Source organism: Habropoda laboriosa, unplaced genomic scaffold (assembly GCF_001263275.1).
Source record: "Habropoda laboriosa isolate 0110345459 unplaced genomic scaffold, ASM126327v1 scaffold119, whole genome shotgun sequence".
NCBI lineage: Eukaryota > Metazoa > Arthropoda > Insecta > Hymenoptera > Apidae > Habropoda > Habropoda laboriosa.
Window position 1 is genome coordinate 259,070 of NW_017100225.1, and position 25,485 is coordinate 284,554.

At 35.3% G+C, this 25,485-nt stretch overlaps 4 protein-coding genes across 9 annotated transcripts in view; 2 read left to right on the top strand and 2 right to left on the bottom strand.

Moving 5' to 3' along the window:
• LOC108571192 (synaptosomal-associated protein 25) overlaps positions 1–9,437 on the bottom strand; it is a 26,626-nt gene extending 17,189 nt beyond the window's left edge. For 3 of the 5 annotated variants that reach the window (XM_017933188.1, XM_017933184.1, XM_017933185.1), the window contains exons 1-3: positions 7,852–8,043; positions 3,946–4,136; positions 3,729–3,770 (exon numbers count right to left, since the gene is read on the bottom strand). In XM_017933188.1, coding sequence (XP_017788677.1) covers positions 3,729–3,770; positions 3,946–4,041 — 138 coding nt within the window. In that variant the 5' untranslated portion in view covers positions 4,042–4,136; positions 7,852–8,043. Of the gene's footprint in view, positions 1–3,728; positions 3,771–3,945; positions 4,137–7,851; positions 8,044–9,301 lie in introns of those variants that run through there. The other 2 variants (XM_017933186.1, XM_017933187.1) reach the window with 2 other exon arrangements.
• Positions 9,438–10,098: 661 nt separating this feature from the next.
• Positions 10,099–13,159, top strand: LOC108571193. Its single transcript, XM_017933189.1, has 3 exons — positions 10,099–10,484; positions 10,585–12,877; positions 12,950–13,159. Exons 1-3 carry the CDS (start codon positions 10,272–10,274, stop codon positions 13,096–13,098), a joined length of 2,655 nt encoding a protein of 884 aa, XP_017788678.1. The 5' UTR covers positions 10,099–10,271; the 3' UTR covers positions 13,099–13,159.
• A 1,422-nt stretch (positions 13,160–14,581) lies between these two features.
• Positions 14,582–19,949, bottom strand: LOC108571162 (pre-mRNA-processing factor 39). Its single transcript, XM_017933146.1, has 14 exons — positions 19,924–19,949; positions 19,527–19,593; positions 19,175–19,299; positions 18,847–19,077; positions 18,242–18,709; positions 17,992–18,169; positions 17,652–17,902; positions 17,458–17,583; positions 16,523–16,671; positions 16,034–16,439; positions 15,805–15,969; positions 15,345–15,731; positions 14,948–15,234; positions 14,582–14,879 (listed from the first exon to the last, which is right to left on the bottom strand). Exons 2-14 carry the CDS (start codon positions 19,573–19,575, stop codon positions 14,582–14,584), a joined length of 3,120 nt encoding a protein of 1,039 aa, XP_017788635.1. The 5' UTR covers positions 19,576–19,593; positions 19,924–19,949.
• A 512-nt stretch (positions 19,950–20,461) lies between these two features.
• Positions 20,462–24,429, top strand: LOC108571177 (spastin). 2 transcript variants are annotated; one of them, XM_017933167.1, is made up of 7 exons: positions 20,462–21,021; positions 21,126–21,296; positions 21,872–22,132; positions 22,952–23,304; positions 23,396–23,727; positions 23,797–24,107; positions 24,266–24,429. In XM_017933167.1, the coding sequence occupies exons 1-7, from the start codon at positions 20,475–20,477 to the stop codon at positions 24,427–24,429; spliced, it is 2,139 nt and encodes a 712-aa protein (XP_017788656.1). In that variant the 5' UTR covers positions 20,462–20,474. The 2 variants fall into 2 exon arrangements, with proteins under 2 accessions (XP_017788656.1, XP_017788657.1); XM_017933168.1 differs by lacking the exon at positions 21,872–22,132.
• Positions 24,430–25,485: the final 1,056 nt, after the last annotated feature.

Consider the following 25,485-nt stretch of genomic DNA (forward strand, 5'->3'; position numbering starts at 1 on the left):
AGCTGTGTTCTATATTTTTTTCTTTTTTCTTTTCTGTGAGTGGTGAGTGAATGTGGTTGTGCGTAAGAGATAGATAGAGAGATCGCGAAGTATCGATAGAATGATTCTCGGGCACGAGAAAAGTGACAGCACGATGCACTGTGACAGAGATAGATAGATAGAGAGATAGATAGAGAATGAAGAGTGTTCTCGCGGAGAACAGGCAAACACACACAGGCAGCCAGGCACAGCCAAGGCAGACAAATAGCAAAGTTCCCGAAGACCAGTAATTCTCTCGTATAATTCTTTCTATATAGACCTATATATCTGTTCGTGTTGAAATAATAATAGTTCGAACCGGTACGTATGATCGACTTTGCTTCGAGAACTTTGCAAGCAAGTAGGCAACAAAGTTTGTTCTTTCTCCGATAAAAAGTACACCGACGATAATGAAATTTAGTTCACAGCGTACGAATGAATTCTACCTTTCACACGATCGGACTAGAAATGAAATTTTTCAAAGGGACGGTAGGTGTAAATTTTATACGGAGAAGTCCTCGCGAATGGCAGGCAGGCGGGCGATCCAGCAAGCGTGTGTAGTTGTTGAATTTCTTTAAGCAAGCGGACACACACGTGGGCACACACCGCACACGTGAAAAAAAAATAAACACGTTACATACACAGCCAGCAACACGGACAATATCGATAGATGCCCGGTTCAGCCAGCAACAACACGGATTACACTTGGTAGCAGCGACAGGTAAGTTGCCGGTACACCGAGTTTACGCGCGCTCTTTTCTCGATTCGCATTTAACAGAAAATCGAGAAACGATTCTTGTCTCGTTGTTTCGTTCAGATCAGAGCTGTTTCAATACTGTCATTTACCTGTCTCGGTCGGCCTCTAACGGTCATTGCTTGACAAACTATTGGAGGGGAAGAGAATCGTAGCGTTCCCTTAAGAGACTTTTTCACGCTCCAGTCGGGACGAGCCCTTTCTTCTCGGTTCGACGATCGGTTCTCTCGTTTTTGTCTTCTCCTGCTGTACTTTTCCCTTTGGCGATCTAGATATCGCTTCTTTCGAAAGATTCACCGTGAAACAAGACTGTGTACGCGTGGAAACGACCGAGGAAGACCTCGATGACTTCCGGTAGAGCTTTTAGAGAGGAGATATTCGAAGGGTCGCGAGATAATTGTTCGAAACGCCCGATCGTCGAACCGATACTTTCCTGAATGTGAGTTATCATTTGAAAAGAGAAAACGTTGCACGATTTTGTAGACGGGTTGCACGGAAACAGAGAGATAGAGACAGAAACAGAAAAGAGGAGAAGGGAGAGACGGAAGCAACTGAAAGAGGAGTTGTGCACGTACATACAAGAGGATCGTTAAATTCTTCCGATATGTCCGTGTTCTAAACGTTAAACAAACACGCGTTTCATCGGTGTTTTTCACGAACGTCGAGGAAGTTCCTCGAATTTCTTTCCCGGTGTCGTTAAAACGAATCGTACAAATCGGGAAGAATTTCAAAGAGAAGAGAAAAATATGAGAGAGGAGCGGGAAGTAGTGAAAAGAATAGATACAGATAGAAAGATCGAAGAGAAAGGAGACACAAGAAAGCCCTGTTTTTACCCTCTATCTTAATCGCTACGACCGTGGTTATCGAGAATCTTCCACGCAACGCATAAGAGAAGCTGAGGCAAACACACCATCTCTCCCGTAAAACGTGTTTACACCACGATGGATCGATTAAATGGTATACCGTCGCGATCATAGATCTTCCTTCATTCCTTCTAAAACAAATCGTATCGCGTCAAAAGCATTCTCTGTTTTCCGTAGTGTCCATTCCAAAGACCCTGCTGTGACTGTGTTGGCATTCACCGTTGCTGAAAAAAAAATATCCTCCACCACTGGTAGCATTAAGAGTATTCTTTTTTTCTTTTCTATTGATATTGCAGCAACTGCTCCAATTGTTCAGGCTGATGTACGTTCACAGCCTGGCGTTATCGTAGATCATCGATAGAGAGCTCGAATTAAAATCGACTTACATCGACAGCAGTTTCGTGTATACATATATACGTACGGGCAGCTTTTAATTTCTTTCCCGCGTGAGTAAGAAGTATGTACGTACGCTAAAAAATAAGTCGTTGACGTCTCCAGTGCTCGAAATGCGACACGTGCTAATTAGTGCAGCCACAGATAAGTAGGCAAAAGAAACTGGAATGGAACGACGCAACGACCCTTTAACCCCCCGTTTTTCGTCGTTCGTTCGTTCGATCCAACAGAATGTCACTGGATAAATGTCGAGTTGTAACGGACAATAAGACGTGATATCTTTGAAAAAAATGTTCGATTAAAAATTGCACCCGTTTGAGATGAAACGTTCCTAACGAGAATTCGGGTTATCAGGTGTCGATTGCGTTCGCTCCTTCGACAATTAGTAACGAGTTGAACAGGAAAAGAATAAAGACATCGGACAGTACACAGTTAAAAAGTTTCTCGCACACACTTATAGAGACGTACATACAAAATATATATCGAGAATAGATATCGAAGATACGAGCAATAGACAACGAATAAGTTTATATGCATGGGAAGAAAAAATGCGGAGCTGAAAAACGTAGACAGAATACACGAAAAACACCGCACGAACGCACGCGGGCTTTTTATCGTTAATTTTATCCTCGTTAAGAAATCTCTCCTCGATCGATTCCATTCGTCCACGGTTCTCTTACTGTTCCTTCGAAAGGAACTGATATTTCGCATGTGATAAAACTTATCGAGGTTACCGGTGGAAATAGCACGATTAAAAAAGAAAGAGCAAAAAAAATAGAGAGAGAGAGAAAATATACAACCAGCGATTATATATTGCGTGCATTCGTGCAGCGAATTACCGTCTCGGACCGCGTCGATGCGTCGTCTTACAATTCTCTTCCGAGTACACACAATTTCCCCGTTCAGGGAAATGTCTCTTTTGCTCTCGTCAGAAAAAACTCGCGTTATTATGAAGCCACCGATAATATCCCGGATATATGGCCATTATTCACTTCCGTTGAACGATTTATTGTTCGAAATATATACACGTAGTATATATACATATATATGTACATATGTTGTAGGAACGAAGGATGCTTCTGGCGCCGGAGCTGGGTCAAATACTATTTCAAGGTTCTTTACGCCGCATAAATCTGACCATTTCACCCGTGCATCGAAACGTCTTCCGTTCGATTTCATTCGTTGCAATTTCGCACGAAACGTCGCTCCGTCTATTTTTCTTTTTTTTCTCTCTCACCTATTACGTACAGATTTTTCTCTACAATCTCGTACACGTTTTTTTTTTTCAATCGGACTAGCCGAAATAGTATTTTGCCCACCTCTCTCCAGCGCGTTTCCATCTTTCTTGCCTTTTTTTGTTTTTTCACAGTTTGTTCCTTCAAACTGCACACCGTCAAAGTATACCGAGAGGACAGACCATAAACGCCCATCATCTTTGCACGCGAATAAATTACACGCAACGATGTAACTTTTTAATTGTTCTTTTTTTCTTTATCACTTTTTCGTTTTTCTTTTTCTTTTACCAGCGACAATTATTCCTAGAAATTCTAAGAAGACAGATCGGGGAGTAAGAACTCCGGGAGCAGAGATCGCTAGTAGTAACGAAGGATCGAGGATTAGTACCGAGGATGATCGGGGATGAAGGTTAAATGCGTAAATAGAAGAGAGAATAGTTTTTCATAAGGATGACACGAACTCACCTCCTCGCATAGTGACAGCATACGCCTCGTACTCTCCAGGGACTGAAACAGAACGAGTCACGTGTATTTGTCGAATAAGTTGATCAAATAATGATTCTCTGAACGATTCGTGAATAATGGAATTACGTGAAATTCGATTCGATACACGATTTTACTTATCCAATCTAACGATGAATTTCTAACTGAAAAATTCATGTAAAACGATTCGAATGCATACCTCATCTGTAGTTTGATCGGCCTTCAGCTGTAATTCTTGCAATTCGGTACGAGGTGGTCCCTCCACCGTACCCGCTGCTGATGTCGGAGCAGGCATCTTGTCTGCTGCCTGATTAACTTTCTTCTACGATCGCTGTTCCTCTTCGCTCGCTCTGTACCAGTCGCAGCTCCTTTTCAGGGTGCTCGAACGTTCTGCAACATTGAAGTTGAACCGCTACGTTAGTAAACTCTCCTCTTATATCCCGATCAAAACCATCGTTTCAATCGAACAATCCAACACGACCTCGGAAAATTCAACCGAAAAAACCTTTCCCCGAAACGATCTACTGGACCAAGAAAAACCAATACCCAGCAGACGTAAGTATATAAAATTGCGAAACAGTATGCAAACGTGAGAACGAACAAACGAAAGCTTAACGACGTACTTTCATGAGTGTGGACAAAGGGTGCCTAACGAATCGAGAGAAGTGGTAATAGAGGTGAGAGAATAACGCGTGGATCGGAAGTGGAGTATATGGAGTATCTGTGCGATTGCGAAATTTTACGCAGAGATTTGACAAAAGCAGCCAGCCAGCCAGTCGGTCGTCGTGATGCATGTACACGCGTTTACGTGCTCGAGATACGTGTGTGTGTGTGTGTACCAGTGTGCTCCTATGAAAATCAATACCCGACGACCGACCGACCGACCGACCGACCGACCCACCGACCGAATCGCGCGCAGACGCACGCGACCGCGCCTCCTCCGCGTCCTCGACGTCGTCGTCTTCGTCGTGCTTCCTGCCCTCCAACCACCGCCACCCTCTAATGTACGCGCGACCCACACACCACTTCTTCAATCCTCACAGCACCACGAGAACCGATCAGCTGGGACCTCTGACTATGTATGTGTGTGTATGTGTAGGTTGCGTCGGTAAATACAACCTAACCTTTTGCACACCTACATGATTTATCCAACTCGATTCTCTCTTCCAGATAAATAATCCCTTTTTTGTTTTCCTCTCGCCACGCTTTTTTGATCGTTCCACTCAATAGGGATGTATTTTCGAGTTATCGTTAATCATACTTTTTAACAACTTTTCGTCGCGCGAACTTTTGTTTAACTCGAGATGAATTAAGATGGAGGATTTACTAGTTGGAAAGTACGACGAGAGTTATATTCGGGTGAATAATCGAAGAAAGTGAAGGTAATTTCGATTTATTTCGATCACCGTTGATTACTCTTGGAATTTTCAAGAAATGTTAGTTTAGTAAAGCTCGAAGCACAGGAAAGACCTTGTTAATGCATTAAGACGAGTAACACGAGTGCTTGGTAATTGGCACTTGTGAATTTAATCACCAACGAATGGGATACACGTGTAAGGAAGGAAGTATGAGTGGTAAATAGAAAGTGTGAAATTGTGTGAAGAAAAAAAAAAGTAGGTAAGAATGAATGATAAATGAATGGATAAAATTACTCCACCCTGTATATGACGTTAAATTCGTCCAAGCAACGTACAAGTTATGGCGTGACCAATCGACTGAGCCTGTCCTTGCCCTCGAGACAAAGTTGGCTCGTTTCCAGGGTGAAAGGTACCGTGTCGCTTTTCCTGGTCACGGTGCACCTCGCCAAGATCACGGGCGACTAGTCAGACCTGGAGGACGCGGACCTCGAATACCTACCCTCTCAATTGCAAACAAACAGATATTGGTGTTCGATAAAGCAGAAAACGAAGAAGAGAGCATTCGAAGGAAATCGTGTTCAGAAATCAATAACGAGCCTCTGAAGAGAAGAAAAGGCTGTCTGTGCTTCAAGTAACGTGTATTCAAACATCTATATATGTAGGTTAACGTCAAATAGATTTTTTTCCCAGATAGGAATCTCGAGCGAATTAAAACGTCTGCCCTCTGTGTGCACGCTTGGACAGTATAGCTCCGCTCGATACACGGTGTACAAAATACGTGTAATATAGTTTCGTGAGACACGTCGCGTGTAACTTTCATTCATGTCGCCCTGATATACCCTACTACTTTACCTCCCTGATACTGAATGCGACTAGATACTTTATATGTCACAACGCATCGAACAACATTGCAATCGAGGTGGTATTACGAGACAACGTTGCAAACGTCGCTTAGCGGTTGCGATTAGTTGCAACTTATGTCGTAACTCTATAGTCTAGTCTCTATGGACGAAGTTTACGAAAAGAATTGTAATCGCAGTTTGCAATCCCTGTTTCTTCTCGTACGGGAGAAAAGTATATGATAGAAAAAAAAAAGGAAAATTAACGAGATATTATCTGGAACGATTCTACAATGACCACGTGGTGGTGAGATGAACGAGAAAAATTTTGCGATGCAGTTATAGGAAATGCGGATCGCGCAACGCAACGCAACGCAACGTGCCGGCTGCCGGCAAGCAACGCGGCCACGTCACGATGCACAATTGCAAGGTTACATATCTGCAGGTAATGCAGACTCTCGCGTGTCGCTCTTGAACGTCTAAAATATCTTTCGAAGAAGAGTGTTGGTTGTTTGGTTTGACGTTCTGATGTAAATTATGTTTAGATGTCACATAGAGTAAAGTAACGATTGCGAAAGAATAAGCTAAATACTACAATAACGAAACGAAAAGTTTCACGGAAAAGGAACGTCTAATTTTAATGTAAAAGTGAAAAACGAGATGGTTATACTTGTAATGAATGTAATTGAATTTTTAAATGGTAAAGTTCAACAGAGCTGCCTTCACAACCGTGTGAATTTCTCCCCAGATACTTGATACACTGTACAATACTCCTGTGTGAAATTCAATCTATAGAACTGTGTTTAACGTTCCGCGATTTAATTAAAAGTCAAAGCGGCTCTAAATAAAAAGTGGTCGCAACAAATATAGAACAGGTGAGGAGGATCAATATTTTAATGCATTTCCGCATCCCATGACTCATGCATGCGTCATTGTAATTACGCAGTCCATCTTTCGATCAAGAGCAAGAATAAAATTCAAATATTCTGACGTCATACATGCTCTCTTGCTAGTACGTACGTAAATGTGTGCAGGTGTGTGCTCGCGCGCGCGCGCGCTCTCTCTCGATAGTAGCGCACGCTTATCATACACACACATACTCCTGGTGTTTTACATCAATGACGCTCAGCTGTTAACGCCGGTAGAAAAACTATCAACAGCTTACTGCTCGAGTATTCTCATCATTGTCAATGACCTGGAATTTCTACGATCGAACCAACTACGAGAAGGGAAATAGGTGTTTAGAAAGATTCGCTTACGCATTAAGTAGACCAGGCGCATACGTGTGACATTAAGAAATCAATAAATAAAATAGCCGGTTCGAGACGATGATATTAGCCCTTTTCTTTTCCTTCGAATAGTTGTATACAAACATCAAGATAGTCAGAGATTCTGTGTCAGACAAATTTTCCTTTTTTCTGATCAAACGCGTCAAGAAAAAGCATGTGCAACACAAACACTAGTGGCACAATGCTACGCATCGAGGTAAATATCAGATACATCTGATAATTTGATAGCTAATAAATTTACGATACAATTGAATTAACCTACAGTACCAAGGAAACTTTTAATGACCGCTATCTGGCTTCTCATTTCCGTTTTATATAAGAAACTCGAAAGTAATGGAAATATTCACCTATGTATCTAATAGTTACGTATAGAGTGATTGACGATAATATAAAGTCATCACTTCGCGAATTGATTCCCTACGTCGGTGTACCAAGAACGGAAAGCCAGTAACACGAATCGAATTGTCATAGAATTTCGTAGAATTAGGCGACATCGGTATGATATGTATCCGTGAAGAACACGCAAGACAGAAGAATTTCATTCTACCAGTGCCAAAGTGGTACAAGAATGAAGAAAGGAAGAGTATACAGTGGCACCGGTTCAACTATTATTACTAACCGTACACTCGTCAATAAAGTTGTCTTCAATGGGTGTTTCCGTTCCTGATCAACTCTGCAGTCGGTTGGTTTGAAGAAGAACGACGAATGAGAGATTTTAGAACTATCACTGACACTTCTTTTGCTCAAAAAACCGGTAGAACTGCAAGCAAAATTCACGGATCTACGTTCTCTCCGACTGGAAGATTAGCAATCAGCTACTGACCAACGAGCAGTCGCACTTCGCAGAGTATCAGCACAGTGCTCGTCCCGTGGTGGGGGTAAAATGTTGTCGACAAAGGAAAGCACCAATAGGAGGACAGGATTACAAACCTATGAATTGGCGCGGAAATACGTATTTAACATTAAAATACTCCTTTCTTTAACCAAAAAATCTTGTAATATATAATATTTAATTCTTCTAACCCATCATTTTATCGAATATTAACATTAATTGAAATTAATTATTCGATTATCGCGATGTAAACACATCATTTATGTCACTTGAGAATCACTGGGCATTAGGCCGCTTTTCAAATAAATATATCGCAGTTAGAAAAATGGCTTTCAAGTTCCTATGTAAGTATATTGGAAATAATTCATGTTAAATAACGAACTTAGTGGAAAATATTGTACAAGAAACAGTAAATGATAAAAAGATGTTCGTTCAAAAAGGTATCACTGATATTACCACATTTTCCCAATAATTTCTTTTACAGAATTTTATAATAACAATATAAATTTTATAAAATCGTAAAAATTCTACACTATTTCTAAGACAAGATATTGCTAAATGTTTTAAAATCTTATTGATAAATCCTATCATAAAAACAGATACTCAAATAATACTTAGATAACATATAGTCATGCTTATCTTACTGTTATCAGTAAATAGTAATTTATGTAATATTGTAATGTTCTCGAAAAAAAAAGTACTACTAACTGAACAAGGAATCGATTGACACAATATTGTGCAAAAATTAATGAAATGCACTAAGCTTTATATATATTACCACTTTAAATACATTGCACTAATGTGTAGCAACACACTCCCCTTTTAATAACAAAAAGTTACTACACCAAGATCCACTATAGTATGTTAATTACGATATATATCAAATTGAATTGATAATCTACAAAATTCAAAGCTACGAACGTTTCAATTAACTTAAAGAACAAAAATATAAAAGTTCAGTCAGTTAAGTGTATATACATGCATACGCACATTAAATTTGGAAAGCAGAATATCTAAATTCAAGATTGAAAATCTTCGGAGAGAGAAAAACAAAATATGTTAAAAATATCAAATTCAATAAATTTTGAACACGAAGTATATACCTTAACGTGGGTGAAACGATAGCTAGAGTAAAGTGGAAAATCGATACAATTTCACCGCAATGTGGTACCTTGTCTGTTGTCAGTTATAAGAGTTTTCTTTAACATAAGTTAGAATGAATAATATATTCGCTTACCAATGATATTAATGGCTTTCCATATACCACAAATAAACTACCACGAAATTTCGTTAAAGTGCTGTCTTTCGAGGACACTGCAGCTACCACAGATGATTACATCGATACAGTGAACAGCTGCTGCTTTTTTGACAACCGGAACTGGGTAATGGTTACCATGTTTGAAAAATGGCGGGAAAATTTGAACACAAAAACATAAAATCAATTTCCAAATGCTATGCAAAATTTGTCAAATCGTCGTATATAGAAATTAACAAAAATATTTTCAAGATATCACTATTTAAAGTTTTACTATGCTTAAATAGTATGTAATTTATATATTTTGGTGATAAAAACATCGTGCCAGATATAATGAACGCAAGCAATTTTAATTGATCGTATTACTTTAAATACATGTTACAAAATACTCGTAAGGATTTTTCCTACGAATTTTGTACCCCATATTTGATAACAAATTTTTTAAATTAACCGAATTATATTTTGGGTATTGATTTTGCTTTCCATTATTTAAATACATATTCACGCATTAAGTCATACTACTTCATTCTTCGCTAAACACTTTACTTTTTATACTTACACGAAACTATTGTTAATATTCCATCGTGATTTAATAGAGGGTTCAAAGTTAATTATATGCTGAATAATAAAATTTATCTTATCTTCAATGCAGTAAAAAATGTTTCTGTAAACCAACAAATTTGTTGAATCATATGCATATTTTCCTTCACATGAACGATTACCAATCACTGCTGATCTGTCATTTCTATTTTTATTGATATATTACAATACTTCATTTGACAATCATGTTGAAATCTACGGTATACATTTCTGTATAAGTAGCAGAAATATTTTCGTAAAATCAAATAACAACTTAAAAAGTAATTATTATCTTTGCTGTAATAAAATATAAAGCAATATAAAGAATCATCCAAGGTGTCACTGCGTTAGTTGGAGGTCAAAATCGTGGCGTATGTGCAGTAAGATGGCAGGCTTATTGTTGTGCGTAATGCGCGTTTCATTTTTATTTCTTATTAATTCAATCCTTGTGTCTTCTAACTCCGTCAACAAAGCAGTGCAAAATGTACCAGAACCCTTAGTTCAAAGTGCCTTGAATTCTTTAAATCAGGATTCTCCGACACATCATACATATAAGGGCGGTAACCTGATTAGCGCGCAAAAACTGGTATGTTTTCTTACAATTTTCTAGAAAGTGATTTGATACCACTAATAATATCGATATCACTGTAATAGCTTGAATTCAATTTTTGTTTTTCAATTTTTAGGAAGAGTTACCATATATAATATATAGACTTACATTTGATTTAACTCCCACTTGCAAAGAAGCATTAGAACCTTGTCCTCGAGAAGCATGTACTGTTGAAGTAAAACAGCATGAAGATGGAGATATAAAAGTTTTACGAGAATCTATACAATGTATGTACTTGTATCCTCAATCTGTGCAGGATGAGCCATTGCAAGTACAAGAAAATAATCAAGATCAGGAGATTGTCGACAATTTGGACAAACAAATAATCAATAATCATGAAGTTAAGCTAGATCATGAAATTCAGAAAAGTGGTGACCACAATGATAGACCATTTATAGCAATGAGATCCTCGAATCCTAATTACTGTCCAGGATGTCCATATGAACTAAATCCAAACTTGCCTGGAGTAATTGCTTTTGGAGAGCAAATAGTAAAATCAATGGATGAATTAATACAAAATGATTTCAAACACAAAGTAGTTGGTATTGTGAAAGTAACCCGTACTGTACCACCTTCATCCAATGTTATACAATATCAAATTTTATTACATGTAGGAGAATCTGATTGTTTAAAAAATGCAGTAGAACAGTCAGAATGTTCTGTACAAACAAATCTTCCCATCAAAGTATGTTTGGTAACATTTGAAGAACAACCTTGGCAACAATCTAGTCGCAAAATAACAAAGAACAATTGTACTGTGGTAGATAATGTAGAAACTATTAATTCTTATTCAACATTAACTAGTGAATCACTTGCAACAGCTGCACCTAATAAAGAACAAATGAATCCTGAAAAATTAGAAGCTTTAGAAAATTTAAAAGATATTCTTGATAATTACACTTATGCTACAACCACAAAATTAGAAGAACAGGAACAATCAGAAGTAACAGAGCACCCTATGATAAAAGTTACAGTGAATGGAAGTGATGATGATGCTAAAGCTAAAGGATTTGAAGATAAAACTAAAGAATTTGGTGAATTTCTGAAAGATTTTGATTTACCAACAAGGGAAGTTCAGTCAAATCCTGAAATAAATAGGGAAGAAGTTACAGAAGAGATCATTATTCCAAAAAAAGTAAATTCTAGAATGAATAAATCCTTGCATAGAAACAAAAGAAAATCTAATGTCGGCGCACCTCATAGTAAAAATGTTAATGATCCTGAAATACAGCAGCTTGCTACCAAAGGATTGAAAAAATTCTCAGAAAATTCTGAAGGTTCAAACGAGCCTATAATAGTAGAAATTGTTGATGCTTCAGAACAAGTAGTATCCGGATTATTATATAAAATAAAAGTTAAATTAGGTACAAGTGATTGTGCAAAAGGTACAAAAAATAATTGCCAGCTGGAAGAAGGAAGTGAAATTAAAGAATGTTTGTTCACTATATGGTCTCAGCCATGGTTAGATAAAGGATCACCTCAAATTACTATTAACTGTGATTTAAACAATCGACGAAAACGATCCTTACGAGGTGCTCAATATAATCAAAAAATGTTGAAATTAGCTGAGGAAGTCAAAGACGACGTTTTGTTTAAAGATTTCACTACAAAATTTAACAAAACATACTCTTCAGCCAAAGAGAAACAATATCGTTTTAAAATCTTTAAACAGAATTTGATAAATATTAATATACTTCAAACATTAGAACAAGGAACAGCTGAATACGGTGTTACGATGTTTGCAGACTTAACACGCAAAGAATTTCAAGCTCGTTATTTAGGTCTTCGACCCGATTTAAAACTAGAAAATAATATATCTCTTCCAGAGGCTGAGATACCAGACATTCCAACACCATTACCACCTAAATTCGACTGGCGCGATTACGGTGCAGTTACGCCTGTGAAAAATCAAGGACAATGTGGATCATGTTGGGCCTTTTCTGTAACTGGAAACGTAGAAGGACAGTATGCAATTAAACATGGAAAATTATTGTCTTTATCTGAACAGGAATTAGTTGATTGCGATTCTTTAGATGAAGGATGTGAAGGAGGATTAATGGATAATGCTTATAAAGCTATAGAAAGGTTGGGAGGTCTCGAATTAGAAACAGATTATCCTTACGATGCCAAAAATGAAAAATGCCACTTCCTTAAAAATAAAGCTATGGTGCAAGTTGCTGCAGCTGTAAATATTACATCGAATGAAACGAAAATGGCACAATGGTTAGTTAAAAATGGCCCAATTTCTATTGGTATTAACGCCAATGCTATGCAATTTTACGTTGGAGGAATTGCACATCCATTTAAATTTTTGTGTGACCCTGAAACCATAAATCATGGAGTTTTAATTGTAGGATACGGCATGAAGGGTACGTACTATAATTTTTAAATTTGAATACGTTAGTTATCACATATTTATATAATGTATCATCGTTTTTCAGAGTATCGCCTCTTCAACAGAAAACTACCGTACTGGATAATAAAGAACAGTTGGGGCCCACGATGGGGCGAGCAGGGTTATTATAGAATTTATAGAGGGAATGGTGCCTGTGGACTTAATACAATGGCTTCAAGTGCTATAGTTACATAGCAATGACATTTATAAAACTAAAGTCTTTCATAATGATATTTAATATACTTGAAATAAAATTATATTTTTTTTTACTAACGTAATACGCATGTTAGCTGCTTGTACTTCGAAAGGTTTCGTGTAAGATTTTTTAACGATTTAAACGTCATGGATATTTTGTTCCGTAAGTAAAATTGCAAGCTCTCAATAAATATCGTAAAGAATAATAACGAAGTTTTTACGATTATAATTATTTAGAATCATAATAATGTTTTCGTAATAAAAAAGCATATTTGTTACAAACAATTTGTCTTTGCATTAAGTTTTTGCCTTGATACTCACCGCTTCGTTCCAATCTGATTTACTTAAATAATTTAAATAGTAATATCTGAATATCTAAAATTTATTAAACGTAACATTTAAAGACATTAATTTAATAGAAAATAATGTAAAGTGAAACATCAATTCACAATGTAATTAAAAATTATATTTCTCTTATTTTGACAATCATAAATATATTTCCTTGAAATTCTAAATTAATACAAGCAATGCGCTGTCGCTATCAGAACTGTTTATATTTTTTTAAATTTTGTTTATTGCAAATTATAAAATTTCACATACAGAAAAAATGTCTTTAATGTATGTGATCTCTATGCCGATTTACGGCAAAATTTGGATCCTAGTTATAAACGCGAAATTATAACTTACAAAATAATATGCATCCGTAACTTAAACATAGGATGTCAGTGATAATAATTTCTATAACTCAACATGTTATAGAAACATGGTTCTGTTCTGTAATTCACTCGTTTATCAAAAATGTACTGACAAATGTTAACAATATTTATTCCGTGATTATTTCATAAAGTGCGCTTACGTAGTGTCTTTAGGATATTCAAATATCTATTTTTCCATTTACATATACATCCTAATTTTCTTTAAGCGATACGTTCAACGCACATCAGCAAAAAAAACTATATTATTATGAACTAAGTACGCGAAAAGAATATTTATTACAAATTGTAGGTAACGTTTATGAACTGCTGGTTTACTGTTGAAGAAATAACACAATGTCACGGAATAAAATTAAAAACAGAATGTTGCATCATACAAATTCAATACAGATAGTACAATTGGAAAATGCTTCGCATAATGTACTTCGTTTTCGTACTGTATGGCAATTGTTATCAACTACCTGTGTCGTGTTATAACTGTAATATATTTAACATCAGTCGGAAATTCTTCGGTATTTCCTGTATTTTTGTATTATTTGAAATACATTTAGACAGAACTTCATGCAAAGAATTATATGTATCGAAAGAAAACATCAGTACGACATGTATTATTACTATTCGTGTCAGGTCACTGATGTGTCATTGGAACTTGAAAGAATTTTGTAACCTTTTTGTCAATCATTCTTGGACGAAAAAATAAAGATTATAAAATGTACAGTAGACACAGTAACGCAATGAAAGCTGATACAGGAGAAACTTTGTATTATCCACTAATAATAATTGTACGATCCCCATTGATTGTATGGTCCGTATGCCTGTGGTCCTCCTTGTCCGTATTGCCAACTCTGATAATTAGCATAGTTGGGATCAGAAGGAGGTGGATACTGTTGATAACCTTGCTGATATCCACCTTGACCACCGTACTGACCACTTTGAAATTGTTGCTGTGATTGATAAGGTCCACTTGGGCCACTGCTGTACTGGTAAGATGACTGTGAGCTTACAGAAGGGGGAGGTGGAACACTAGATTGATCACCAGTTTTAACTTTCTTTGGAGGAGAAGTGTCTCTGTAAAGTATAAAATTTGAGTTACTTAGTAAACTTTATTGACGACAATTTGAACGCTTTTTACTTACGTTTTGGTATCATCGCTTTTCGTCTTCTTTCGTTCCTTTGCTTGTTTGATGCACTTTTGGAATTGTTCGTGCGCTTTCAATACTTGTCGAATATCTGGACTAAAATCTTCAAGAAATTCCACTTTACGTTGTGCAAAAAGTACTCTTTGTTCGAGATCAGCATGTTCTCGTTCTATAAACATATCCATATATCCTACAATTTCTTGTGTATCGACGGGAGTTCTTTGCATTCCCAAATCAATTAATTGTAAATATAGCCGTGGATTATCTTTATCCTTTTCTGTGGCCTAAGAAACACATGAATAGTGTGTTTAATGTACATAAAAGAAGTGAACATGTAAATATAATTCATACTAAAAATTAATAAAATGTAATATGAAAATGAACATGAACATACCTTCAGCAGTACTTTTATTGCCTTATCCACATCATCTTTTACTTTACACAAAAATCTTGCATACTTTACTACGATATTATTCGCGATAGTTCTATTTTTACTATTGCTAATGTAATTTTCGTACAATGTACAAGCTTTATCCAAATCTCCTCTTCTACGTTCCAAGTTTATTCTTCGATATGCTACTTGTAACATGTTTGGTATTACACTATCAATATTTTCCAATATGCTTGCTGCCTTCTCGAAATTACCCTGACCCTCTTCAAAAGTTGCCCATTGAAGATGTAAATTTGGTTTCTTTGGATGATGCACCATGCAAGCTCTAGTATATACATCTCTTATTTTTTCCACATTATCGCCCTTCAAGGATTCCAAATAACGAACAAACTACAAAGAAATTAAAATTTTTAGTATACTATTTCGCGTGGGAATATCTGAACTTGAAAAAAGTGAGACTTACTCTCATCCAAAATTCATCATATAACGCGCAGGCTATTAAACATCTTTCAAATAAGATAATTATCCGATTCTGATCTTTCTGTTCAATTTCGAAATCTAAATATTCTTTCCAATTTTTCAATTGACATCGTTCTAAAGGTTTGACATGGAAATATGGCCTTTTAATCTGTAAATGAGAATGAAGTATTAAACGGTGAATATTACACAGTAAACTCTATGTATACACTTACACCCTCCTCGTATGACCATCTTGCCGCAACTGCGTTAATATTAGCTTTGTGCATTTTACGTCTACTGCTAATAATTTTTTCCCTAATAGCACGGGTCTCTTCATCAGTTGGCGGAAGTTCGTGTGGTGGTGGTTCTTCTCCAGGTGGTGCATCATCCGCTGCTGAAGTGGAAGTATTGTCATCTGATTTCAAAAGTGCTTTTACTTCAGCACGTAATGCAAGAAAATCGTCAACATTTAAAATACGATTGGGTAAGTTTGACGAAACGAACTCTTGAAATGCATCAAAATGGGAAATATAACCGAGTGTAGGTGTACACAATAAACGATCATACAATGCTGTTACTCTGCTCAGACGTTTGCCTTCCAACTCCCATTTTATGTAGCTTTCCCAAAGACGATCAGATCTAAACAGAGGATTACACATTAGTGTTTAAGTCTTTAAGTATAATTAGATAAATATCTAAGTAAAATTCGAAACAATTCATACCTGAATTCAAGACCACATGCCTGAATAGCCCTTTCATATTGTTCCCGAAGCTTTTCTTCATCCTTTTCATAGACGGTTTTGCAGTGGTTGATGTAATGAAGCCAAAGGTCGACACTGAGCGAAATAGCTTTCAAACCTTGGTCGAATACCTGTAGTAATGGTTTGCAATCACACTTAGAATAGTTTACAAATGATTGGGCTGGTGGCGGGTAGACTTATACCTATTTTTTTTTCTTTTTTTTTCTTTTTTTTTTTTTTTTTTAGCTTTCGTTAAGCATTACGGTTTTTAGCAACGTATACTCACATATCATACGCGTACTGTAAATAAAGAGATTTAATTAACACAGAGATTGCAGAGCATTGTGCATTCACCTTATAGTCAAGGAGTGTTCCGATCTGGGTGCCTCTGTGTCTTCCGTCACTTTTTCTTGCTCCATCTCTGGCATGTTCACGTCCTAAGTCTTTGTTTCTGACTTTGATTTAACACCCAACCCAATCTTACTTACATTAAGTAAGGTACCGCATCTTATGCTTAAGTTACAATACTTTCTGTAGTAAGCTATGTGTACAAATGCTTACAGTAAATAATACACACAATTTCTTGCACGATAATAACGCAAATTGAAACAACTAGCCTTCGCTTGACTTACGTATTGTACGTAGAATATTGATATAACGGTATAAGTAAAACAGTAATATTCGCAATAATATTGTAGATATCGCAGAATAATTAAGTAACTAGCTATTTGGTAAACGGAGAGAGTCGTATAGGTGCCGCAAGACGTGCTAGGCTGTTGGAAGGGAAAACCATATTTACGTGCGTGCACACTGCCCACGCGTCTTCCTAACTCGAGCTATTTTCATTAGATTGCGTTAATTAAATGATATCATAATGAGAAGTAGGCCTAATGAATATGGTAAACGAGTTGACTCACCCTTTGGACATTTTCGGGGTTGCCCTTCTTCTTCTCGTAATCAGCAAACTTTCTCCAGTAACCGTAGCAATATGGATAACGCTCCAAAAATTTGGTATAAGCTTCGCGTGCAGCCTCTGCGTCATTCTATGAGATAACAAAAATATTGTATATCTAATATATAACTTTTATAGCTTCTTTTCTTCGTTACTTACCTCTTGATCAACGTACTGAAGAAGGTATGTCCATCCCGTGAAATCTGATGGATCTTCATTAACAGCTTTCCAATATTTTTCTAATTCCGGTAATGTTTTTTTCTTTGGCGATGCTGGTTTAATTTCTTGCTTACTGTCTCCTGGGTCTGTTTCGGTTGAAAGTGTAGCTTTTTTTGCCGGCGTCTCATCATTATTTTCAGACGTCGGTGAACTAGGATCATATTCTCCCTCAGCATTTAACTTGCGTTTATCTGTAAAGATAAATACCGAACAGGGTAAAACGATTTAAATAGAATAATTTAAAAAATCATTGTGTAAGTTTGATTTTTTCTATATTTACTTGCGCCTTCTGTTTTAGTTTTCTTTTCTGGAGTTTTACTCAGTGTCTTTATACCACTTTTTTTCTTCTTTTCACTGTCTAATGGTAGCTCATCTTCAGAAACTGATTCAGTTTCTCCTAAATCTGCAGGAGCTGCTGCTGGTAATTCTTCATCAGATACAGCTTCTGTTTCTGGTTCCTACATAATCGATATAAAACAGTAATTATTACGCATGTTATATATTGTTTATAACGTTCAATAACAACATACTTTTGCTGCAGCTTCTGTAGGAAGTTCATCTTCAGATACAGCTTCCGTATCAGGTTCTATTTTTTCCATAGCATTCTCAGGTAAGCATTCCATGTCACCCTCAGTGGTTTCTATGATTTCCGTCATTCCCATTGTGTCTGTATGAGGTACAATTTTTTCTGTAACATTTTCTATACTTTCTGATGTTTCTTGTTGACAATCTACCTCCATGACTTCAATGCTAGTACCTTCATTTATAACATTTTCAGATTCAATTTCCTCTGTTTCTAAAATTTCTGTTACTTGTGTTATGGTTTCCCCATCTTCATTCATAACTTCCTGAAAATCTATCAATACACGTTGATTTGTGTCATCATTACTAGTATCTTGTCCTTCCATATCCATTTGTTCACGTTCACTTAAAATATCAACTTTATCCATACTGCTTTCTTCTATGATCATTGAATCTGATATTGTATTAGAATGATCCTGAAGTAAAAATGAAATATAATTTTAACATACTAAATTTAATAATTTAAAATATTATACGTGTGTGCGTGCGCACGCACGCGTGTGTATGCATGTGTGTATGCATGTGTATATGTAAGAATGTGTATGTATCTTACAATTTGAGATGCAGTTTCTAGATCAGGTACACTTTCTTGAACTCCTATTTGTACACTCTGATTCATATTGATTTCATGAACAGCTGTATCACCAGAATCTTCTAATTCTAATTGTAACATAGACGAATCATCTTCATTATGTTGTTCAATAATAATGTCACCAAACCTTTGCACTCCATTTTCTGGAATGCTTTCCATAACCACTTCCTCTTGCAATACAGGTTCTTCCTCCTAAAAATTTACAACCAGTTATTTCTATTGAATAAAGTTCCGATTATGTACCTCGATGATTATGAGAACTATCTATAGTATTATAGAATTCACGCACCTCGACCTCTTCGATTTCTTGCACTTTTTTCGGAGAACGTGTCGCCCTTGCTAAAAGTTTCTTTACAGGAGACTTCTTCGCTACCACGGTAGTTTTACGTGTACGACTAGATCTCGTACGACGTACTAAAAGAAACAAAATTCGAAAAAGGTTACAAAATTTAAATGAAATATTTACACCTTACATGCGTATGCAAGACGCCATTCGTTTAATGGCGGTTCGCAGGTCTTTGGTCAACTGCCGGGTGTATTAATATTTTTGTTTCATTTAACGCAAATGTATATAAATGCAAACAAAAGACAATATTATGACATGTTAGATACAGTTTCTTTCAGAACTATTATCATCTTACCGGGTTCGTTTAAAGTGATCTCAGTTTCATCACCACTTGCGGACGACATCTTGCCTCGATGCAATCTCTGGAATGTAAAACGCAGAACTGATGAAGAAAATGGCGGTAGAATGTTACGAGAGACCCTCTGTAGAATACTCATGCATTAATATGATACAGTTGATAAATTTGCAGAACTAGTTTATCATCAATCGATAATAATTATACCGGGAAATATGACAAATATATTTATAAATATTGTATTTTACTATTTTATACTTAAGAAATTAAACAAGAATTTCATAATGCTTTTCCACACAGAAATGAAACGAGAGAATACATGTTCCTTTATTTGTTATATTTTTATTCTATCTTTCATTACGTAAGTTGTATTATATGAATATGTATATATAGATACCTGTACTTATAAAAAAAGTATATCACTCTACTTTTCGAAAATAAATATATTAAATGAACGTAGAATTTAAGATTGTATGAATTCGGCAGAATAGTAAAGACATCTAAATACACGCATGTGCAACAAGATATGATAAAGAGCGCAAGTGCATAAAGTAATCTATCTCGTGTGGAGTACGTGCTAAGAGAAATAAATACTAAGGTGTATGTAATATAAGTTTCTCTATGTATATATTTTTGTATAGACGATTTTGTAAAACAACGTTTGTTGATGTTTGTAAATCCATGTTATACATCGATGTTCCAAGTTAAATATGAACCAAAACAAGCGATGCTGAAGAAGATCACGAACCATTTAATAATTTGTCAATTCCAAACATCTCGGAATTCTGAATTTTGTCGTTCTTTTCTTTTGTCTCTTTTATCAGTGAGAACGATCGTTTTTGCCCAGCAATTACTTTTAGGAAGACTTGTTTATTGAGCTTCCAAAATATTTTTCAAAAACATGGTGTAAAATTTGTACTATACGAATTCAAAAATTTGCAATAGGAAATGTCTTACAGTGATGGCGGGCGTCCGATACGAAAGTACGGAACCAAGTCGCCAAAAAAACTTTGTGTGACCAAGAATGAAAATAGCGATAAAACAACAACTACCATTACCTGCAATAACCATCATCACAACCATTATCATCATAACCATCGCTTTCTCGACACCCCTCAACCATCAGTACACAAACGCAATCTGTACATTGTTTCTTTTCCTTTAATATTGCTCTTTAATGTTTTGAGAACACTTCTCTATCAGTTATTTGTGGTATTTAAGTATTTGTATACATCTACATCTCAATTGATCCAACGAAGGCAAACTTCTAGGCAGACTTGCCAGCTAGAAATCGTGGTTGGTCAAAAGTCTAGTGAAAATTTAAATAACAATTTAACTAATACTGGACATATGGAAAACGAAGGAATGTCACAAGTGCCTAGAAGATCTATTGGTCCTGGCCCTGGAGATCCCTTACTTGCAAAACAAAAACATCATCATCGTAGAGCTTTTGAATTTATCAGTAAAGCACTTAAAATTGATGAAGATAATGAAGGTATGGTATAAACAAACTATACATAGTACATAAAATTTATATTTACATAACTTATAATGTGTTTTTTTAACATTTGTTTTTTTTTTTTATACATTTTGCATTAGGTCAAAAAGAAATGGCAATTGAACTTTACAAAAAAGGTATTGGAGAATTAGAGAAAGGAATAGCTATAGAATGCACTGGTGGTCGAGGAGAAGTATGGGAACATGCTCAAAAACTTCATGATAAAATGCGCACTAATCTAGCAATGGCAAAGGATAGACTTGATTTTCTTGGTTTGTAAACATACATCTCAAATACATGTCACATTTCTTAAGCTGTTCCAATGTTATATGATATGAAAAGTATATCTTGAAATGGTAGAACATTAGTATAATTACTATTGTATTGTAAATTTTTCTTAGAATTACATATTATTTTCAGATGATGTTTTGGTACAGCTTGAGGAGTAATACTATATTAATGTATTTAGCATGCTCATGTGTTAATTGTTCTATAATGTTTACGCGTACGTGTGTGTGTGTTTGTACGTGCGTGCGTGTGTGCGTGCGTGTGTATTTATGTGCGGACGTATCGGCGCGTGTATGCATGAGCGCGTTATCCCTTTTTTCATGATTTAATTTTTGGCACAATATATTTTTTCATAAGCCGCGCAAATTTTTTATGTATAAACTAGTAGCCAAACATCATATAGCAGCATATCTAACAGCCATCTGAGCATTCATTTCAAATCTCAATACTAGTAACATAGTTTACAATTCGGACAAACTTGACAAAATTTATGAGTTCAAATTGTACTTAGCTATTTAGCCTACTGCAGCATGGCAGAGAATGTTTTTCCTTTTTGTAGTGAGTGTGTGTGAGCTGAAAAAACTGGATATCTCCAATGAATATCGTGCTCCTGGAAATAAAATGGACAACGAACATCCAGGAAAGAATCTGAGGGTCCGACGAAATATACACACTTTACAAACAACTCGAACTTCTTTAAATACAAACCATACTAAAAACACAAACAGTACACAAACAGTGAACATAGGGCAGAATACATGTACCCAAATTCCCAAGTTAAGGCCACGTTCACCAAAAAACTATTCTGCCCATTCTGAAGGTACTGTTTGTCTGAAGTTTTGGGCTTACAATGCAGACTTTGAGTGTAAATTTAATAATTGCTTCCCTAAAAATGTTATTTCTATTTCATTATTAACACATGCACTTGTATTAGTTATTGATGTAATGCAATAAGTAGTAAATGTAAGCATGTTATTATATTAATTTTTATAATTAGTGTAGTTTTACCATATGTAGTAATATAGTATATTAATATACATAAAAAGTTTGAACATTTAGAGTTATTTATATCTAAGTAAAATAACATGTAAAACAATGAATGAACTAGAAAGAAAGATTACTTTATACGCATGAATATATGCTTCATATAAAAATTTACAGTTTTGTTTAAAAGATATGTTAAAATAATTTAAAGAGTACTACTTACATTTATTTTCTAGAAACATATACTCATATTTGTTTTATTAGATTGTATTTAGTATTGAAGTATGTTACTAATTCAAAAGTCTTGAATATCCATATAAAGGTTTTTGATAATAAAATTCTGTATTATATGTATAAAGTATCAGCAATGTAACATGTGTATGTGACATTTCAATCATATATTACATTCATATTATTACAACAAATACATTTTGATTGTGACATGCATATTACCATAACAAATACATTTCATATTTTTTACATCAATTTGAATTATGCAAAAGATTACATTCTTTATTTCAAAACGTTTGTCTTGTATTTTATTCTTTGTAGTAGTTTTACATAATAGATTTGGCAAGAATTTATATTCAAGCGTATTAATAGCTTTATTTTTATAGTTTTATCTTGTATGCTTACTTATTTTATGTTTTTATAGCATCTGGAAGAAAATTGTCTGTTCCTGGAAAAAGAGTGGGTACAGCTATAAGCAAGAGTCAAACATTGCCGCGTAGTATGGGACGTTCGGCACCAGTTCAATCTTGTCATAGAGTTACACCAATTAAACCATCATCTACACCACCTTCAGTGAAAAGACAATTATCTGTACCTGGCAATGGTTCACCTATTAGGAGACCAGGGACACCTACAACATCAAATAGTAATAGAGGAACACCTACTAGAAAAGTACCTCCTTTAAAAGGTGTAGACCCAAAACTTGCACAAGTTATTCTTGATGAAATTTTGGAAGGAGGAACAGCAGTGCATTGGGAAGATATTGCTGGTCAAGAAGTTTGTAGATATTACATTTGTATACTTTTGTATACGAAAACACGTGTGATATTGTAGAGAAACTTACATTCTTTATTCTTTGATAATATAGACTGCAAAGCAAGCACTACAAGAAATGGTAATTTTACCTTCATTAAGGCCAGAATTATTTACTGGTTTACGAACGCCGGCAAGAGGGCTATTATTGTTTGGTCCACCAGGAAATGGGAAGACATTACTTGCGCGTGCTGTTGCTACCCAATGCAACGCTACATTTTTTTCAATATCCGCTGCTAGTCTTACATCAAAATATGTTGGAGAAGGGGAAAAGTTAGTACGAGCTCTTTTTGCTATTGCGCGAGAGTTACAACCATCTGTGATCTTTATTGACGAAGTGGATTCACTATTAAGTGAACGCAGAGATAACGAACATGAAGCATCGAGGTAAATATGTTTAGAAGTAACATTTATACAAAATAATTTACATGTAATTAATTATACAATTATTATTAGGCGGTTGAAAACAGAATTTTTAGTTGAATTTGATGGTTTGCCGTGTAATCCAGAAGAAAGAGTACTTGTCATGGCTGCTACAAATAGGCCCCAAGAATTAGACGAAGCTGCATTAAGAAGATTCACAAAACGAGTATATGTTACATTACCAGACTTACGTACACGAATTATGTTACTGAAGCGACTTTTAGCTAAACATAACGATCCCTTAACACCGGAAGAGTTGAACGAAATGGCAGTTTTAACTGAGGGCTACTCTGGTAGCGATTTAACGGGTTTAGCAAAGGACGCAGCGCTTGGTCCTATCAGAGGTAAGATAAAATTTGTTCTATTTTCTATTGCATGTTTTCTTTTGTGTTTACTTAAAATAGACTGAATGAACATTAAAATCTTGGCCAGACAGTCATATCGCTGCAAATAAACAGATCATTATTAATTATACATAAAAAGCATTGTTGATATTGTACAGAGCTCAATCCAGATCAAGTAAAGGAATTGGATCTTAACTCCGTGCGCAACATCACAGTGCAAGATTTCCGTGATTCACTTAAAAGAATTCGTAGATCAGTGTCACCTGCAAGTTTAGCTGCTTATGAGAAATGGAGTTTCGAATATGGTGACGTAAGTCTATGATTTTTAAGAATTAGTTAAAGTACAAGACTTGAAAATAAGTTACTCTAAAATCTCGACAAATTGAATAAAAAAATGGAGCAACTTCACGACGGAAAATACTATAAAAGTGATTTTCTGCGATATTAATTATTACAAAATGTAAATATAGCAGCTTTTACATTTTCTAAGCTAATTTATAAATGACAACATCTACATATAAAAAGAAAATGTTATATTACAAAAAGCACTCTTGCTAAGTACTGTTTTTTAAATCGTATTACAGCAGTAACACTGTAATATTAACAGCTTTATACTACACATGTAATACATTCCATACTCCATCCAGTAATCAGGTATCATAGACTTAAGTTCCACTCTAAAAATGTTGATATTAGAATTCAAATACTTATAGTTATATGATCTAGATTTTTATAATCTCTTTACTTTATATTTCGTTTAATCACGAGCTATAAAAAAGGATATGATCCTACAGTCAACACGCACTTTATAATGAAATGAATAATGTAAATATTTAATTACTATTCAAGCACAATTGATTTGAATAATATCTGTAGGAAGACTGCATTTGCACATGAAACGGCACACGTCCAATCAGATAATAAACCAATTATTATAATTGGATATTAACAGACTAACTACTGCTGTAGTTAAGTTATCGGATAAGTATAAAAATTAACAGATCTTGTACAAGCACGTGCTCAAAAGTGAGACACGGAATTAGAATTGTTTTAGACATGTGAGTTTTGTAAAAACAACAAAATGCACATTATATAACGTATTCGGGAAAAGTACTGCAAGTATTATTCTTGTTATGTTTGATAGTATTTCAGATATTCGGTTGATAATTGTTGAAATGAAATATGATTAAGGTCTCTTAGCGGGGGGTTATCATGTTTATCGAATTATAAATCAACACTTGATTTGATGAGATTTCTATGAGACAACGAACTGGAAATATAATTGAACTTTGTGAAATTGAAAATATTTGTTATTTATAAGCAAATCTTACGAATAAAAAGATAATGTTATAATAAATTAGATAATGTTATGATAAAT

Excerpts from the sequence above, each read along its gene's own strand:
- LOC108571193 (XM_017933189.1), top strand. The coding sequence starts at position 10,272 with ATGTGCAGTAAGATGGCAGGCTTATTGTTGTGCGTAATGCGCGTTTCA. Across the intron at positions 10,485-10,584 it reads TGATTAGCGCGCAAAAACTG|GAAGAGTTACCATATATAAT; the intron begins GTATGTTTTCTT and ends TTCAATTTTTAG. Across the intron at positions 12,878-12,949 it reads TGTAGGATACGGCATGAAGG|AGTATCGCCTCTTCAACAGA; the intron begins GTACGTACTATA and ends ATCGTTTTTCAG.
- LOC108571162 (XM_017933146.1), bottom strand. The coding sequence starts at position 19,575 with ATGTCGTCCGCAAGTGGTGATGAAACTGAGATCACTTTAAACGAACCC. Across the intron at positions 18,710-18,846 it reads TAGAAACTGCATCTCAAATT|GATCATTCTAATACAATATC; the intron begins GTAAGATACATA and ends TTTTTACTTCAG. Across the intron at positions 17,584-17,651 it reads TTCAGTACGTTGATCAAGAG|AATGACGCAGAGGCTGCACG; the intron begins GTAAGTAACGAA and ends GTTATCTCATAG.
- LOC108571177 (XM_017933167.1), top strand. The coding sequence starts at position 20,475 with ATGTCTTACAGTGATGGCGGGCGTCCGATACGAAAGTACGGAACCAAG. Across the intron at positions 21,022-21,125 it reads AATTGATGAAGATAATGAAG|GTCAAAAAGAAATGGCAATT; the intron begins GTATGGTATAAA and ends ATTTTGCATTAG. Across the intron at positions 24,108-24,265 it reads AGCGCTTGGTCCTATCAGAG|AGCTCAATCCAGATCAAGTA; the intron begins GTAAGATAAAAT and ends GATATTGTACAG.